The sequence below is a fragment of the Euleptes europaea genome, chromosome 4 (genome assembly GCF_029931775.1).
Source record: "Euleptes europaea isolate rEulEur1 chromosome 4, rEulEur1.hap1, whole genome shotgun sequence".
In the NCBI taxonomy this organism is placed as follows: domain Eukaryota; kingdom Metazoa; phylum Chordata; class Lepidosauria; order Squamata; family Sphaerodactylidae; genus Euleptes; species Euleptes europaea.
In genome coordinates, this window is record NC_079315.1 from 49,089,292 (window position 1) to 49,108,778 (window position 19,487).

General features: G+C 43.6%; 1 protein-coding gene across 1 annotated transcript in view; it reads left to right on the plus strand.

The window, feature by feature from the left end:
* The window catches only part of MAMDC2 (MAM domain containing 2), a 67,836-nt gene that overhangs the window by 29,133 nt on the left and 19,216 nt on the right, over positions 1 to 19,487 (plus strand). The window contains exons 4-8 of the mRNA XM_056848979.1: positions 2,284 to 2,368; positions 2,830 to 2,967; positions 10,214 to 10,470; positions 12,422 to 12,515; positions 18,735 to 18,881. Coding sequence (XP_056704957.1) covers positions 2,284 to 2,368; positions 2,830 to 2,967; positions 10,214 to 10,470; positions 12,422 to 12,515; positions 18,735 to 18,881 — 721 coding nt within the window. The remainder of the gene's footprint in view (positions 1 to 2,283; positions 2,369 to 2,829; positions 2,968 to 10,213; positions 10,471 to 12,421; positions 12,516 to 18,734; positions 18,882 to 19,487) is intronic.

Here is a 19,487-nt window from a genome sequence, read left to right on the forward strand (position 1 = left end):
TCCCTGGAGACTCCTGCAAGCTCTCTTTCCTCTGGTCTTGCAGGAGTGATGAGTGGTCCCTGTGGAGAGAGACCTGGCCCTTGCGACCAGGTCAGACGTCGCCCACCAGGTTGGGGTGGCCCTTGTCCAGACGTGGCCATGACAAGGGTGGGCGCCCCTTGACTTACCTCAGACATGGCTGGGGGCCGACAAGGGAGGCGCGGTGGCTCAGTCCCCCCCCCCTTGGAAGTTGCTTCTGCCAGAGCCTCCACCACCCTTCCAGAGACGGCCAGTGACCGGGACTTCTCCCCTCTGCACCCTGCCACCATTTGGCAAAGCGACCTGCCGCTATGAGGGTGGCCGACGAAGTCCCCATGAGCCAAGGACTGACAGTGCCTCCTCGGCTGCCTGCCTGGCCTCGGCTGAGAGGCTGGGATGAAGGGCCTGTGGTCATGTCGGCGGCCAGCCCTCCCTGCACCATGGCCAGCCCACATCCTTTCTCCTCCATCTTCCCGACCCCCTCCCTGTGCATGCTCCTATTCCCCAATGCCCCGGTGACCCCCAATAAAGATGGTTTCCCTGAAGACAGTGTCTCCTGACTCCTGACGTGATGCCAAGGGAGTGGCAGGAAGGTTGGGGGCCGCAACGCCAGACGCGGCACTCGCAGACCCCAGGGAGGGATGGGCGCGGTCATGAAAGGGGCTCTTGTGCCCACGGCGGACAGCACCAGGTGACTGCACTCGGGTGGCTGAGGTTCAGTGGCTGGCCAGCTCCCACGGTAGCTGTAGAGTGAGAAGGGAGGTTGAGAAGGCATGGCTCAGCGTCGCAGTGCTGGCAGCTCCCAGCCATCCTTGTGGAGATTGCATGGAACCACCGCCCTCCTTTGGTGGCCGCCCACTGCCAGCTGTGCCCTTCCAGCCCCCGCCTGCAGCCTTCTGATGGCCGTGGCTGGGCTTGGGCTGTGCCGTGGCGGCCCAGCGCTGCCACCGCCGCGCTCCTCGCCCTCACCCTTCTCTTTTTGCTTTTATATTTTCCTTGGCTGCGCATGGTGCCGCGAAGCCCCTTAGGAGGCCTCCTGGCTGTGCCATTGCTGCACCTCTCCCTGCCATGGCTCAGCGCCTGTGCCTCAGGAATGCACTGTGAGTCATGCTCCTGCCCCCTTCTCTGAGCAGCAGCCCGTCACCCTCCTCTGCAGTGATATGCTGCCAGCCAAGGAGGGCCGGATCTACCCGGCAAGCACAAGGCAGGGTGGAAGCAACCAGGAGAAACCTCCCCAGCTGCTAGGGTCCATTTCGTCTTGGTAGCTGCGCCCTGTGCATAAGAACATAAGGAAGGCCCTGCTGGATCAGACCAAGGCCCATCAAGTCCAGCAGTCTGTTCACACAGTGGCCAACCAGGTGCCTCTAGGAAGTCACAAACAAGATGAGTGCAGCAGCACCATCCTGCCTGTGTTCCACCGCACCCAAAATAATAGGCATGCTCCTCTGATACTAGAGAGAATAGGTATGCAGCATGACTAGTATCCATTCTAACTAATAGCCATGAATACCCCTCTCCTCCATGAATATGTCCACTCCCCTCTTAAAGCCCTCCAATGAGTGGCTGTTGGTAAGTCCTGGCCATGCTTTTTCTGGAAAAGCTGTACAAGAATGCCTTAAATATAATTAAAATATACTTTAAAATAATTAAAAGTAAATTTAAATTAACAGCTTGTGGAATACCCATTGTAGCCATAGCAGCATGTATTCTTAGCAAAACGTCTGTCTGGAAGTTGTAGTAGCCATAAAACATAGTAAAAAATCAAATCTGGTTCCCTGGAATACAAATAAGATTCCTTCCCACTTTGACCTTAGTTTAAGCAACTTTATACAAACAGCAAACGTTTATATAATTGTCTTCCTTGGAATTTATCCATACAAAAGGATTTTGACAATGCAAGTTTTCAAAATGTTATTTGCTAGAGAAACGTGACACTGTGTTCATAGCTGATGAAATGAGCTTTGACTCACAAAAGCTATTACTCTGGACAATTTTGTTGGTCTTTGAGGTGCTACTGAACTTGAATTGTGGGAGAGAAATTCATGAAAATAGATGTACAGAACTATGCGACAAGTTCTCTTTCTTTTTCTCTTGTAATAGATAGTGCCCTTACCTGCTGAAACCCATAGGTTCTACCCACTATAGGCTTGTACTCCAAGAGATGCTTGTAAAGAGGAGTCATACCATCCCATGCAGAACTGAGAACTCCAACTCCAGCTGTTAACATTAGAACTTACATTATGCTCTTTTTGGCTTATTTTATAGATCGTGCTAGAAGGTGTGTTGGGAAGAGAAATTTCTGCCAGCATAGCAATTTTTGAAATTAAAATAACTACGGGCTACTGTATAGGTATAACTTCTATTTTATTACTTCCAGTAAAACTGAGGCTTAGGTGTGGAAACCACATGCAATAGGAATATTACTCCAGTTTAGGGCAATGTTAACACAATATTTATTGATTGATTGTCTGCCTTTCTCATTGAGACTCATAGTAGTATATATAATGGAACTTGACATGTGAATTATTTATTACTCTAATGCAGTAGTTCCCCCTCCTTACTGCATGCCACAGTGCATGTTGTCTCCTTGAAATTCCTGAGCCTGACGTTATTTTTTCAGGGGTTTGCTGGGGAAAGGGGAAGGTGGGGAGGATCTGCCTCCACAAGCTCCTTGTGCTTGCATTTCATAGAAACTAACTCAAATACACTGGACTGATTATGGCCAATACACCAGATGTTTAATGGTGCCATGCAACAAATGCTTATGTACTATGAGGTCAGAGCCATCAATTATCCTCTTTGTACCTGCAGAATGTAACTTTGAAGAAAACCATCTCTGTGGTTTTATGAACCGCTGGAATCCCAATGTGAACTGGTTTGTCGGCGGAGGCAATATTGGAAATTCACAGTCTATCCTTCCAAGAGATCACACTCTTAATGATGAATTTGGTAAGCAAGAAAGGTTATTTGTATGGACGGGTGATCTAGAAGTTAAGAAAGTCCCACTTAGAATTTTAATTTACTGTTTTATTTATTGGGAACCTCCTGCCCTGAATTTCTGACATTGAATATGGGAGTACCATGACCACAATATTTAAAATAAAATAACTTAAATATTTAAAATAAAATAACTTAAAAAAAATACACTTCTAGCAAACTTAGTTAATGGCATTTCTTACATAAAAGGGGCATTCACCTGAAAACAAATTCTGACCACACCACAGATTCAACTTTCCATAACAGTTTTTCCTTCTACAATATTTAACTATGGCGTGCATGAACAAAACTGTGCTTTTGCCCAACTTTCAAGTTAACTGTGCCCTATATTCTTTTCTACTGTTTTACATTTAGGCCTGTTTTGTTTCAAGGTCTGGTAGCTCTTCCTTCTTCATTCGTAGTAATGAATAACTTCACACGGTATGACTTATCCAGGCCTTGTTCCCAGAATAACTTCTTTGGAATCTCATCAGCTATTCAAATAGACCATTACTCTGGCTAAATGAATAAAAATAAACATGAATAAATTAACCCAATATCAGTTCCTCATTCTTGATCAAAGCTATCTTTCTACATTTACCGGTACTTTGTTACCTTGAAATAATTACATTCTGCGTCCATGCCATGCAAGAGCATTAACCGTAACAAGTTGCTTTATGTGAGCTGCTGCCTCCCCAGCCAGCTCTCCCAGCCCCCCAGGCCCCTGAGGGGGTTGAGCTTCAGATCACTCTGAGACCACTTCCTCGGCCCCAGACCACTCTGAGGGAGAGTCCAAACTCACTTCTTCCTCAGAGTCAGCCAGGGTTCCAGGTCTTCCTTCAGCCACCCTGAACCATGTCAAAGTCAATTAATGATATTGATTTTTACTTAAAACACAAACAACAACAATAACATTCTTACAGTATTTTCTTTTAAGTCTTATTGTTATTTTGTAAAGTATGTTTGTATTTTAAGTAAAAAATAAAATAAAAAGAATATTATCATTAATTGACTTTGAAAGGGTCTTCTATAAAGTTTGTATCTTTAGTCCCTGCCATTAATTTTGTTAAAAAATTTAAACCACGGGGGTGGCTGCCTTGGCTGGCGAACCTGCAGCGGGCTCACCAGCCCATATCTGGACTGGGAGGGGGTGGCTGCCTTACCTGGCGAGCTCACCAACCCAGATCTGGACTGGGGGCGATGGCGGTGGCGTGGCTGCCTTGGCTGGCAAGCCTGCAGCAAACTCACCAGCCCAGATCTGGACTAGGGGAGGACTGGCTGCCTTGACTGGTGAGCCTGCAGCTCTCTCCCAGTCCAGAAAGACAGGGAGAAAGAGAAGAGAAAGATAAATAAAGAGGGAGAAAGAGTGAAACGGATAAGAGGGAGAGGGGGATGGAGGGAGAGAAAGAAAGAAAAAAAGGAGGGAAAGAAAGAAGGAAAGAAGGTGTCATGAGTCAGCCTGCAGAGACCTCCTCTGACGAAGAGGAAATAGGAGCCAGAACAGAGGGACATCCTCAGGCAGAGGTCCCACAGGAACAACCACAGGGCCTACAGCCTGCCAGAGTAGAGGATCAGCCAAAGTCAGGAGATGACTCACCATGCCTGCAGCCTGCCAGTTCAAGGACTCCAGTTGGACCTGACACCTTGCAACATGCAGTGTCTCCAGAGGCATCGCCAAGGCCACTGGATCAGAGAAGAAAACAGGTTCGTCTGGCAATGCAGCAGAGCCGGCAGAGTGCTAGACTGAAGGCTTTACAGAGGAACCTCCCCAGTAGCAGTGATGAGGAAGAGCAGGGCTGAAGCACCACCTGTGAACTCAGCCTCATCAGCATCAGCTGGCTCTGCTACAGCAGCAGGGGAAGGGATTTAAGCCATCAGTTAGGCTTGGCTGTTGTGCAAGCAACTTGTCACCAACCTCTTTGTGTACCGGCCTTGTTTCCCTGCTATCCTTTGGATTCCTGGTATCCTGACTTCCTGGACTGGCTCTGATTACGCCTTGGACTTCCCTTGCCTGTATTGCTATCTTGGACTCTGCCTTCACTGTGAATGACCTTGGACTGTTCTCCAGACTACGCTTACAGCTTACAGCCCTCGCTCCTCGCCTGCACCACGACAGAAAGGGAGGGAAAGAAGGAAAGAAAGAAAGAAAGAAGGGGGAGAAAGAAAGGGGGAGAGAGAGACAGAAAAAAGGGAGGGAGAGGGGGAGAAAGAAAGGGAGAGAGAAAAAGAAAGAAAGAACAAGAAAGAAAGAAAGAAAGGGAGAGAGACAGAAAAAGGGAGAAAGAGAGGGAGAGAAAGAAAGGGAGGGAGAGGGGGAGAAAGAAAGGGAGAGAAAGAGAGAGAGTGACAGAAAAAGGGAGAAAGAGAAAGAGTGTTAAAGAGAGTGATAAAGAGAGAGAAGGTGAGAAAAGAGAAAGAAAGAGAATGAAAGAGAGGGAGAGAAAGACAAAGAGGGAGAAGGTAAGGCTTCAGGCTGGCGCACGGGGGCCACAGGGGCCCATGCGTGCCCGGTGAGGGAGGGGGGAAGGCTTCAGGCTGGCACACGGGGACCGCAGCAGCCCGTGCATGCCCGGGGAGGGAGGGAGGAAAGCTTTCGGCTAGGCGTGCAGGGCTGCAGCAGCCCCGGGAGGCCCAGAAAAGATCGGGGGAGGGGGGGAAGAGGGACTAGCTGCCTCTGCTCCGAGGGCTGGAGAAAAGCCCTCCGCAGGCCGGATCCAGCCCATGGGCTGCATATTTGATACCCTTGCTCTAGCTTTCCCCAGCCAGTGTCTTCCGTGGCCCTGCCCCCCTCGCCCACCTGATCAACAGCTAATTGGTGGGCTTATGGCCGCCAGGCATGCCGCTTCGGGCAGATCATGCATCAGTTGCTGGCCTTCCTGCAGGTTGTCTGGGTTGCCGCTGGAGTCCTGGCTGCCATTTCCCTGCCCCAAGGTAAGCGACGGGGGCAGAGAAAGGCCCGGGACGTCCACGGAGGGCCTTGCCACAGGACACTTTAAGAGCCTTAATAGTAAAGAATGTGCAATGTGTGCTCCTTTAATTTCATGGACTCTTCTATGTTTTGTTGTATAGGCTGCTTCCACAGAGGCATTATTGACACACAGTGAGAAGCCTCCCTAATAAATGGGAGTGTGTAGATAACATCATGGCTCCTTTTCCCCTGTTTTAACTAGAAGAAAAAATTCCTAATTTTCTCCTGCTCAAGGGGAAAATGGCAGGATGGTTCTGGGCAGATTGTCCATATAAACATTCCTCCTGAAGCCTGAAATTACCACAGGCCTGAAACCCCAGCTTTTTAGCCCTGTAAAGGGATTTTCCTTTCCCTGCCAAGAGATGTATCATTACAGGGGTATGTGGGTGCTGTTTCACTTGTTCCTGCTTGCAGCTGCTGCTGCTATGGCTGGGATGTATATTCTTGCCTTTGTGTAGACCATAGGTCAGTTATCTGTAGAAACTACATGAAGTACATCCAAGTAGAGATTTAATGTATTATTTTTAACAGGATTTGCATCTGAGTACAAATGCTGTTTTTTACTTTCAATGGAATGTACTGGGTGTTGGTGTTTGTGTGTTTGAAACACCCTGCTTTCTCTGCCCAAGTGCTGAGAAAGATTGTAAGAGCCCTTGTGTTACACAAAATGCAACTATTAAACAGGCCAGAGTACTATGGGACAGAGCAGTGTTTTAGTGAGCTTCTGTAAATTACATAAAACTCCAGCATTTTAGAAAGCATAGGAATATTTTGATATGTTATGACATATTATGGTGCTAAACTAGAACAAGCCACTTACCAAAGGAATGAGACAAGGGAAGTTACCTGTTTTCTTGCAAGACACTGCTTTGCTATAATGTTTATGTCCCCAGTGTTTTTGCAAGGTAGGAATGGAGAATGAGACTTGGTTCTTGAACACTGAACTTCTTCAAAAACGCTAAACCACGAACTGCTATATTTGTGCAATGGAAAGCTGAGCACTACAGATGCAGTTGGCTCTAAAGTTACAGCAGATGTCAAATCCAGGGGCTGCTCTAGTCTCATTAACAGACTGCTAATTTTCATGTGATCTATTGAATTTAAAGGAAGAGTTGAAGGAGATGATTTAGTCAAGTAGATAATAGAAATTCACTCAGCATTATACGAGCTTGTGGAATTATTTGATACTTCGCACATACAAAGTATAAGTGTAAGTAGGAGTTTTCTTCACCATTTTTATTCCAAAATGAAAAGTATCTTTTATGTAAGAACAATACCAGATTTCTGAAAACTGTTTTCGAAGAGATTTTTTTTAAATCTGGTTCTAATACTTGAATATAAAATACATACAGAGTATATAAATTAAAAAGTGTGCACTTATTTAAATTGCATATTTGTTTAATCCAAAATAATCCCGAATACTAAAGAATGGGGCTCCTATCTTCCAACAACATGTATAGCCTTTGAATGGAAAAAGAGTAATCTAAACATAGGTAACGTCGGCCATGGCCGGCGCCGTTACACCCCGGGAACGCCTCCTTGGGTGCCGGCTCGCCTCCCGGCTCGCTGCTGCAGACTGTGCCAGCGGCCGGAGGCTGGAAGCGGCGGCTGGGGAGTGGCGCCTGGCCCCGCACACAGGTGCTGGGGCCACTAACGCCGGCGTGCGCCTTCCGGGCGCTGGCAGTGTGGGCCCCTGCACCGGCGGAGGCTGTAGTCGGCCTCCTAAGGGCTTTGGGCCAATTTTCAGGAATGGCCCTTAGTTTCTTGTTAATGTATCACAAAATTGTACAACAAAGAATTAAATCAGTAATGAATATCTTCAAGTAAGGGTTAGAAAGCAAGCAAATTAAAATGTTGGGTGATGTGCTCTTTTGAATTCTAGCACTGTGTCTAAAGTTTTCTGTAGTTAGGGTAGAAGTATTGCAGTACAGTCCTAAGAGCACTTTCCTTGGAGTAAGTTGCATCACATTGACCTGAGTAGACGTGCTTATGATGGTATTGTCAGTACCTTTGCAATGTTGATTCCAGGACACACACACACACTTATGCCAAATGTGACTAGACTGAATTATTACAACTTATTTGGTTCTTTCCATATGTTAAAAAGAGTAACTTGACCACTGAGAAATTTCAAAATGAGGTAAGGTAGCTTTGGAAGTCAGCCATTGTGCTTCCAAGTGCCAGACTTCTCCCATGCTATTAGATTGCTGATTGATGGATAACATAGCAAGTATGCAGGGCTGTATATTTCATGCAGACACAAACATAATTTGGTACCGGGGCAAAATTCAGCATCCTGAAAAGACTTTTAAGCAGGTTTCTAGTCCACATGGCTACAAATATAGGCTTGAATGTATATAGACAATATATGGCAGCTGAATCCTGGATAGGGTTCAGTAGATTTTCAGGAGTATAGAGATCAGATTTCAGTGCTTTGATTATTAAAGGTAGATAAAATAATGCAAATTAAGTAAGTACATACAACTTTTATGTAATTTATACATTCATCTTTTCTTGGTGCAGATTTTTACTGCTGAGTCCCCATGGGCCAGAAATTTCTAAATTAACATAGGTAAGAGCAGGTTTTAAAAAGTTCAGTTTTTGGACATGCTTACCTCATATAATTTGACATGCACACATTTTAACTAAAAAGCTTTGGACAAATTACTGTCAATGTAAAATCTATGTTGGAAGTATACTGGGATACAGGACTTTGTCAAGCCAGTTTTCTTCATAGTCCAATAACTAAAGTTAACAGCTAGAAAAACGTCAGCCAATTACTTTTGCTGCCATTGTAAAACTACTCCCTAGCAACAAGTACACACAAGCCAACACACAGAAGAAAAACTTAGCTATGAAGCCTCTTGTGGGTTACAGTGTTGCCCCCTCCACATTTTTGTGCCAACCTTTGCATTTTTCTTCTGATTTTCCACCTTCATCTCATCATTGCTCTGATTAACTTTAAGGCTACATGTGGCCCTGTCCCTTTAATAGGGACTTAATGTGTAGAAATGGACAGTTGAAGCTTTTTAGTGGCATGGAAGCAAATAGCATCATCTGGTAAATAAAATCTAATCAAGCCTTATTAAGGGGACAGGACATTTTTTCCCTCCAGGTAGCTGACGTGGTTGGCATCATACCTAGTAACCCATCGTACCTAGTATTCAGAACTGGCCCAAGATGTTTTAGGTCTGAGGTAGCACATTATGGATGTGCACAAACATGCATGGTAATAATCATCTAAGTCCTATTGAACTGGCTGAATATACCTTTCAATGTGAATCAGAATTACAATCTGCATTTAGGTTCAGCAGTTGTTTTGTGGGACTGCCAGTAAATGGGGGTGGGGCTTACTATTTATAATTAGTTCCAAGTCAGATGAAACATAACAACTGACACCTTGCCATGATTTAGTGGCACTTCAAATTTGCTGCTGGAAGTGGCTGCTTCGCAGTAAAGTCACCTCTGTTGCCTATGATGTAGCCTTGATTCAACTGTTTTTTAGATAAGGCATCATATCTTCCTAGTATTAGCCATTGTTATGTTATGCTGTAAAGTAACTGTGTCATGCTTTGTGGCTGGTGAAAGTGATCTGGATAACAGGGGAAATAATCAGGAATCCCAAGGATGCAGGTATGTTTGTCTATAGAAAAATAATCCAGAAACAAAAGTAATTCATTTACTACAACAGGAAGATGAGATAAAGATTAATTCACAACCATTTAGATCTGTTTAAAACAAACAAACAAACAAACAAAAAAAACAGATTACTGCTGATATTCCTAAAAAGCTAAAAATTGTATTGCCCTGACCTGGATGGCACAGGCTAGGCTGATCTTGTCAGATTGCAGAAACTAAGCAGGGTCGGCCCTCATTAGTACTTGGATGGGAGACCACCAAGGAAGTCCAGGATTGCTACACAGAGGCAGGCAATGTCAAACCATCTCTGTCTCTTGTCTTGAAAATCCTCTGGATTTGCTATAACTCAGCTGCAACTTCATGGCACTTTCCACTATTCCAATTATTGTAGTATTATTTATATTTTTATCCTACTTTCAACAAAATTGACTCCTAAAGCTGCTTATAGGAATAATTTGTTGTGTCCTCTTTCATTCTCTTTTCATTCTTGTAAACTTCCTAATAATGTATATACTCAGTACTGTTTGTAACTGCTCCGCATAACATGTATTTGTATTCAGCTTAGATGTTTGAAAGGGACATTGTGTACAAACAGGATTTCTTTATTTTTAGGTCACTACATGTATGTGGACTCTATGTATGTAAAGCATTTCCAGGAAGTGGCTCAGCTGGTCTCTCCTAGAACAACAACACCTATGTCAGGCTGTTTGTCCTTTTATTATAAAATGCAGCAAGACAGTGGTATTGTTTTCACAGTCTACATGAAAGATATAAATGGCTTTTATGAAGAGCTTTGGAAAGCAGACAGTACTGTGAATACCGAATGGGTTTTAGCAGAAGTTGATTTCAATGCACCCTACCCAATGGAGGTAAGGCCAGCAAATATTTGACCTATATACCTGTGTATTCTTTAGTTTGCAAAGTGTCATTGCATAAAATGATTCTCGAAGTGCCATTTCTTTCTCATAAGTATAATGGAAAAATATTTTCAATTCTGATACAACCTGAACATCTTACTGGAGCGTTAGTGTCATCTTATAAATTATTCCATAACCAGCTCTGATTTTGTCATGTATCCATGGCACTTTTCAAGGAAGTATGAGCAACTGCCAAAGTGAGGATATTTGGTCTGTTTTCTGTGTGGACTTGCTTGTGGCGGTAGAAAACATTGTACCCCATTACGCTAACAGTGCAGTTCAGACAGCTGTAAGGAAAATCCATCCCTTAACACGGATGGGGAACCTCCGGCCCGCGGGCCGTTTACAGCCCGCAACATCATTGGCTGCGGCCCGCGGACTCTCCTGTGGAAGCCGCTGCCATTGCTGCCACAGGGTTGCCCATGTGTGTGTGTGTGTGTGTGTGTGTGTGTGTGTAGGCCGGGAAGGCTTCAACCCGATTGCACCCAGCCGGGGTGCTTGCGTGTGTGTGTGTGTATGGGGGGTGGGGTGGGGAAGCCAGGAACCTCGGAACCTCTCTCTCTCTCTCTCTCTCTCTCTCTCTCTCTCTCTTTCTCTCCCTCCCTCTCTTTCCTTCCCTCCCTCCCCTTCCTTCTCTGCATAGCCTCTCCTAGGGTTGCCAACCTCCAGGTGGTGGCTGGAGACCTGGAAACCCTAGCCTCTCCCCCCCCCGCCGCCAGGAGATCTATGCCGGGTATGGACCCTGAATGATGATATAAATATGCAAATGGCCCTTGGCAGGAAAAAGGTTCCCCACCCCTGCCTTAACACATGATTAGTGTTCACAGGAAGCCACCTTAAGGTAACCATCTACCTTTCATTTGTCTTAGTTATGCACAAGATGATTGTCCTATAAGGATATTCATTTAGGATTTTCAATGTAGGAAAATGGCATGTAAACCTCACATACCTTCTTGTGTGTATGTATAGTGGAGACTTAACCAGCAGCTGCAACATCCTTCTATAACTGGAACATGGGAAAATAGACACATACAGGTGTCATAAATGTAAATACCTCTATATTCCATGACTACTTATATGTGCTTTTACTACGTGATATCTTGTGTCTATTGGTATCCATTTTCTAAAGGCTAATAGTATTTAGTTGCCTTGGCGGCAGTAGTAAGGGCAGAAAGGGGGGGGGAAACATTTTGTAAATAAAAAATGTAAATAAATACTATAACAGGCAAAAAGTATTTTATTAATATGACTTCACTTCAAAATGTTGTTGTTGTTATTTAACTTGGGGTATTTTTACATCAGGGTTTGGTGACATGAAGAAAGGTTTTCAGTTAGTCTGAGGTTATAAGTTCCTTCTAACCTCTTTCCAAAAGATTGCTTTCTGAATGAGAAATTAAATAAAAAGTTTTTGCAAGAATAATTCAGTTTGAGCTTGATGTAGAAAATCTAAGTGTAGACGATGCTACCTGCAGTCATCAGTATGGCTAGACTGCAGATTTATTCTTACACTTTCTGATTTTAGATTAGATAATCACTTAACTCATGACTACCCCATTGATGTCTATTTACCATATTTCAGTTTACTATGTACCTTTTCTGCCATGTGTAAGTATTCTGGGGAACTTAAGTCATATTCTAATTAGATCCTAATATGGTACTTCTTTTGAAAAAGGTGAAATGCTTTTAATGATTGGGCAACAGTTTTAAAGTGTGACTTCAAGCTTTTTTTCTGCTCATGTACGCTGCTGGATAACAATCAGAAGCGATGGACATAGTCAAGAGAGAACCTACTCTATAGTCAATAATTTGCAATTCAAGCTGCATGGAAAGTTTTCCTGCATGTGCAATGAAATAAACCATATGTATAGTGATAAAGTAACCATCCCCATGGTTTTGTTTTCAGGTTATTTTTGAAGTTGCTTTCAATAGTGCCAAAGGAGGATATATTGCCCTTGATGATGTTTCTTTCTCTCCAGTCTTTTGTAGCAATCAGACAGGTATATTTTTTCCAATTTCTTTTCCAATTGGTATCAAAACGTCAGTGAAATTTGAATGTGCATTATTAATATGCATTCTGTTTAATACCAGTTTTTTTGCTACATAACAAAAATATCACTAACAGCTCATTCCTGAGCTGGGACGCCGAAAGTGTTTAGGAGGCAGACAAGGGCCTGTGCTGGCGCCTGGGTCACGTGCACTGGCGCCCGAGCCATTTGCGCCACCCAGAGTGGTATGGGCACTGGTGTTAGGCTGCTCACACTGGCCTCCTGATGCTGCCATGGCAGTGTAGCCCTGGGACGCTGGCGCAGCCTCCCTCCGGCGTCCTGATGGCGCATGTCCATCGTCCCAGGTGCATCATCATCCCAGGGAGCATTCTGGGGGCGGATCTGCCTTTAGGCTTCCTAATCCCCCTTCAGGCTGGGAACGCCCCCTTTGTCCTTACCTGCAGATACACCATCTTTTTAAAAGCTATGGAGCGTTCTCATGGGGCTTGCAGGTAAGGGCAAGGGTTTGGCTTTGGTGAGGGGGGGGATCCTCCTTTGGAGGCGGCGTGGCAGCGCTGCCTCCAGTCAACCGCGCAGCCCTCCCCCTCAGGAATGGGCTGTCAGTCATCAGATAATCAGCACATAAAACAGTAGCTTAAATTAGTGGTTATAAGTAACCAATGTCATAGAATAATATTAAAACACCAGTAACATAATTATTGCAATTGAGTTTCCCACATTTGGGGAAAATCACAGGGGTCTTCACACCCAAAATGCAATGGATGAGCCTCACCCTGGGAAAACTCTTATGATGTGTGGTGATACTGGTGAACAATTTCAGTGTATCAAAAATTCTGTAAGGCTTTGTTAATTCATAGTAATGAGTTCTTAAACCTGTAAGCACTTTTGCAACATTGAGAGAGGCAGAGAGTGCAAACACAAAATAACTGCCATGGGAGGATCCATTTTTGAGAGGAAATCCTAGCTGAGATTAACAAATTGACTTTGTCATGAATTATTTTCATGGCATTTTGAATAGGCTAGTAGGGGCATAACTAAATCCAATACTGAATTGGAAAACTAATATAAGTTTTCAGCATTACTCAAATGTTATAAAGCAAAATTTGTATTAAAATAAGCTAATTTACCTCAGTGATCCTAACTTAGCATCCATGTGTGGTGATACTAACTGACGATTTTGCTGGTTCTCTTATTTCTTCCTCAAAGAAAAGTGTCAGTCCTGACTTCCCTTCAGCTAATTGGAACAGGAGATGCTTCAGAAGATCCCAAGAGACATCACCTTTGGGTCTTCTGGGAGTGCTCATTCAGCAATAGCTGCTCTTATCAGAGGAAGACACTTGTCTTAAACCCTATCAACACTTCGTGATTGTCCTCCCATTGGAAGTATTGGTGGACATTCTGATGGGAAAAGGACAGGTGTAACAAATAAATAACCCAATAATGAAACAAAAATAATTTGTTATTTGATGAGAGTAAAGCTCTTTGAGGGGTGTACCGTAAGAGGTGGTCCTGCAGATACAGTGGTCCCCAGACCGTTTAGGGCCTTGAAGGTTAATCCCAAAACCTTGAACCTGATCCGGTATTCAATCTGGAACCAGTGAAGCTGGCAGAGCACCAGTTGGATATGTGCTCTCCATGGGGTTTCTGTAAGGGTATCTGTTGGTGCACTAGGTGGCCTGTATACCAGCCAGATAGCCAAATTCTCCTCAGCATCCCACACCAGGCCAACAAAGTTAATGCCAGAGATCTTTGAGGCAGGGAGTGCCCTGAAGGAGAAAGACTCCCGGATGAGCATCACCACCCACCAGCCCACTGTCTGAGACTGATGAAGGACTGAGAAACCTGGGGGAGCCAGCTCTTTCAGGGCAACCGTTCAGCTCTCCCTCACCTAGGTCTCAGTCACACACACCAGATCCTCTTCATGCTCTGAAAAATAGCTTTGCAGCGCAGCAGTCTTATTATTATTGGACTTGGCCTTGCACAACATTTGTGTCAGAGATGGGTTTAACATCCTACCCCTACCCCTATTGTATCTTGGGATAGGAAGCAGGTTGGAAGGAGACCAAAGATGCCCATACACCTCCTTCCACAACACCGGCTCCCACTGACATATCCCTCAATCACTGGGATCCCTGAACCAGTGCTGGCCTCCCAGGTACAAGCCACACCTACCTCCATCTTTCCTAACCCCAGATCACCACATCCACACAGTACAACCAGTTTTTAGCACCCTTTAGAACTTGATTTTTGTGTTTTTAAAGTTAGAGAGCTGTCACACTATAAAAATTAATTATTATGTATTATATAGGGACAGGGTAAAAGCTGGAATGGCCCGGAACGGGCATTACACAAATTGTAATACAGCAAAAAACAGTGGCATGCCTTAAAGACACTCCTGAACAATATTGTAGAATTGGTTCTTGTAGGTTATCCGGGCTGTGTAACCGTGGTCTTGGACCACGGTTACACAACCTGGATAACCTACAAGAACCAATGAACTCTGACCGTGAAAGCCTTCGAAAATATTGTAGAAATCAAAATGCGTAAAGAGCATGTATTTATTAACCCTTTCCAGGCTGAAATGCCTCCGGAATACCCCGGAACTGGCCTTAAACAAATAATAGTGTTGGGGATACAATGCGAGTTCCATTTCTGTCAAGACAGTTAAAGAGTTAATTTGTCAACAGTTAAGTTAGTCTCAATAAGATGATGTGATGATAAATGTCAGTATTCTATTGGTTAGCAAATCGCCATTGTAAACGATCCTTAAGTCATGTATGGTAGCAGCAATTGTGTTTTATTGCCCTGTTCCTTTGTTTAGACAGGAAAATTTTTTGGAGCACACTAGCGTTTTGAATCTCAAACCAGAAACATGTTTGTCACAGCTCTCCTGAGCTGGGTCACAGACAATGGAGTTTAAGCCTGTAGTTACCTGTTAGTGCAAACTAGCAAGTTTATAGGAAACTAGTTAGTAAGAATTATTATTTGTTTTACTCCACATGTATCCCATCCTGTTAGATAAGTAAAGGATTTTGTTTGATTAAGACAAAAGTCTTTGTCTCTGTTTTTGTGTGTGTTGTGATCTGACTCTTCTGTAATCACAATCACGATTCTTCGACTCTGATTTACAACAAATGTGTGTGTGTGAAGTGCCGTCAAGTCGCAGCCGACTTATGGCGACCCCTTTTGGGGTTTTATGGCAAGAGACTAACAGAGGTGGTTTGCCAGTGCCTTCCTCTACAACAAATAGTTCCACAAAAAACAGTGGCATGCGTTGCAGATACTCCAGAACAACATTTTAGAAATCAAAACGTGGAGAGAGTGCACATTTATTAACCCTTTCCAGGCCAAAATGTCTCCAGAACACCCCGGAACAGACATTAAACAAACAGGACCACAAAAAGCTGGGATGTGTTAAAAGCCCTCCAGAATATTTGGAAAACTAATACACATAAATAGTGTGCATCTATTAACCCTTTCCGGGTCAAAATGGCCCCAGAATGTTCATCTTTCATTTTTAAATAACATTTGAATATATCATTATGACATAACAGTGTGTCTCTCTGGTTCTCCAAATTCCCACCTTTCTTTTTTAAAAAGTGTCTAGCTACTTTTGTTGAAAATATGTTTCCCCTTATATCTCTGCAATGAAAAGGGCTAGAGACTTGTTAAAAATGAAAGTTGGAAATTCAGAGAATCTCCAAGATACATTGTTATAACATTAGACTGATATAATGATGTTCATGTTCTGATAAAAAGAGTCATGGTGCCAGAGGGAGTGAACTACTGCTTCTGGGGACGGGAAGGTAAGATGGCTGTTGTGTGGGTTGGCCTGGCAAAATCCTACTCACATTACAGCCATTCAGGGTTTGCTGAGATTTCTCACAAATTTGCAGCCAAGCAGATTTGGGAAAAATTAGAGACAAGCAGGGGAAACCCCAGGAGATGCACAAATGCACAATAATGCAGTGGGGAAGCAGGAAAAAAAACATTTCCCAACAGCACCAAGCGTGGGCCAAATACTGTGTGAGGACATGTCTGGGAGAAATGCTAAGCAGATCTACTCAGTTTGATTTCTAAAATATTGTTCTGGAGTATCTGCAACGCATGCCACCATATTTTGAGGAACTATTATTTGTTTAATGCCCGTTCCAGAGGCATTTTGGCCTGGAAAGGGTTAATAAATGTGCACTCTCTCCACATTTTGATTTCTAAAATATTGTTCTGGAGTGTCTGCAACGCATGCCAATTTTTGCGGAACTGTTATGTGTTTAATGCCCGTTCCAGCTTTTACCCTGTCCCTATTATATATTTTTTAAATGGAGGTGTAGTACAAAAATGTAATACCTTTAAATATGATATCTTGAAAAGGTTTGTTATTTTTTGACACCTGTTGTTTGTTTTTATGACCAATTTTCATTGCAGAAAAAAGTAGAAACCATTTGTCATACAGTGGTGATAGACTGATGGGTGTCTTTTGCCATATATTCAAATGGACAAGATTCTACTGTGCCACAGACTCAGTACACGAGATTCTAATAGGCTCAATGAAGTCTCCCCCTGATGCATACATACACATACAGGCCACACAACAGATCATTAAAGGAAATGGGAGTGTGTGCTCTGTTGCAGAAGTAACTTTTGGGAGGCACTAAGTTGAGGGGGAAGTAGACAAGGGAGGCTGAATGGGATATCGGACGCATTCACGGATCTGCCTCTAATGGCCCTGTTAGGATCTTGGGGTTGGTAAATGTAGTTAAGCCTTAGGCGCTTGCTTCCCAATTAAAAATAACTCTTTTCTTTTCAGATCCAAACAAAATAGTATTCTTTAATATGTAACAGCAAGAACAATAGAACTCTGAAGAACTGTCCTTGTTAATTTAAAACTTACAATATTCGGAGGCTTTTCTGCCTGCATTCTCAGGGGGAGGGGAATCTCCCCCTCCCTGCATTCCAATGTAGCAGCTCCCTTCATGGACTCCTTTGAGACTGACTATAGTCAGGCTGCTGGGTCCTAGCTATCTCCACAGCTATTCTGCCCTCCCTGGTCTACAGCGTCCTCAGCTCTTCAGGCACCTTCCACATCGTAAGGGATTTTTCTGCTGTAGTTATCTAGATTTCAGCTCTGTCTTTGGAAGTCCTCCAGAACTCTTCCTCTGTGTCTGAGTCTCCCTTCTGAGTTTTTGTGTCTCCTGTGTCTGAGTGCTCAGTCTACTGATAGATTAAAGCAGGATGAAACCTCTACCTTTTGATTGAAACCTCTACCTCTTATCCAAGACTGCTAAAAGGGCCAATCAGATGGCTACATTGTCCCTGCTGCCTGATTGGTTCTTTTCTTGTGTGTGTTAAGTGCCGTAAAGTTGCTTCCGACTCATGGCGACTCTATGAATGAAAGTCCTCCAAATTGTCCTATCTTTGACAGCCTTGTTCAGATCTTGCAAATTGAAGGCTGTGGCTTCCTTTATTGAGTCAATCCATCTCTTGTTGGGTCTTCCTCTTTTCCTGCTGCCCTCAACTTTTCCTAGCATGACTGTCTTTTCCAGTGACTCTTGTCGTCTCGTGACATGACCAAAATACGATAGCCTCAGTTTAGTCATTTTAGCTTCTAGGGTCAGTTCAGGCTTGATTTGATCTATAAACCACTGATTTGTTTTTTTGGCAGTCCACGGAATCCGTAACACTCTCCTCCAACACCACATTTCAAAGGAATTTATTTTCTTCCTATCAGCTTTCTTCAATGTCCAGCTTTCACACCCATACATAGTAATAGGGAATACAGCTATAAACCAATACCACAGCTCTATTTTCCCCTCCATCTTCTTTGATAGGTTAACTTTACAATCCCTTAATTTGCATGATTGTTATGTTTTCCCTTACACAACCAGACATTAAATCCATTCTAATACACATACATAGATATTTACAACTACAAATATACAAATATATACATGGAGTTTTTCATTTTTCCTCACAGGCCCATTATATTGCTTGCTTATTCACTTAAAAAGGATAAAACAGGAAAAATATTCTCTTCCCACAGTAGATTATTTGCTATATTTTGTGTAATACATTCAACTACTAGATATGAACAAGTAAAAATTAAAAAACAAATGAATTCCAGGCACTGTTGTTTGACAAATACTCATGTTCAGGTATGCCTTGCTAGCCACACACATTTATTATAGGTATTTACTTTTTGTTGCCTTTCAGAAGTTTCCTTTGGTCCCACAGAAGCAAGCTGCAGTTTTGAGGAGGATTTGTGCAATTTTTATCAAGATAACGAGGATGGCCCTGGCTGGAGCAGGGTAAAAGTAAAGCCCAATGCATACAGGCCAGGAGACCATACTACGGGAATGGGTAAGTAAAAAACCCTCAGACTGGAAGAATAAATTGGACGTGCATATAAATTTTCTCAACAGGATGAAAGTATATAACCTCATACACAATACCCTCTGGTAAATACCATTTCCCCCAGTTTTACTACCTCTAAAGCCTTTTTATGTTGTTTGTTTGGCACATGTTGTCACTGAGACATATCTGTAGAGATGCTTATATAGTAGAGATGCTTTCCTCGAGTGGAAGAAGTCTTCCACGATGCCGAAGAGCCCCTTGATAAGGTATGCCTTCCTCTGCTGGAGGAAAAAGCCTCTCTTGGAGAATGGATATGTGGGATCCAACCTGTTGGGATGCCAGCCTTCAGGTGGGATCTGGGGACCCCCAGAATTAGAACTCATCTCCACACTGCAAATATCAGTTCCCCTGAAGAAAATGGATGCTTTGGAGGGTGAATTCTAAAGCATTGTATCCCACCGAGGTCTTCCCCAGTCTCCACCACCAAATCTCCAGGAGTTTCCCAACCTGGATCTGGCAACCCTACCCCCCCCCCAATTTCCCATTGGTGGCTAGGGAGGACCTGGCAACCCTTGCCATAATGCATATTTCATTGTTTATTTTCATTCTGCA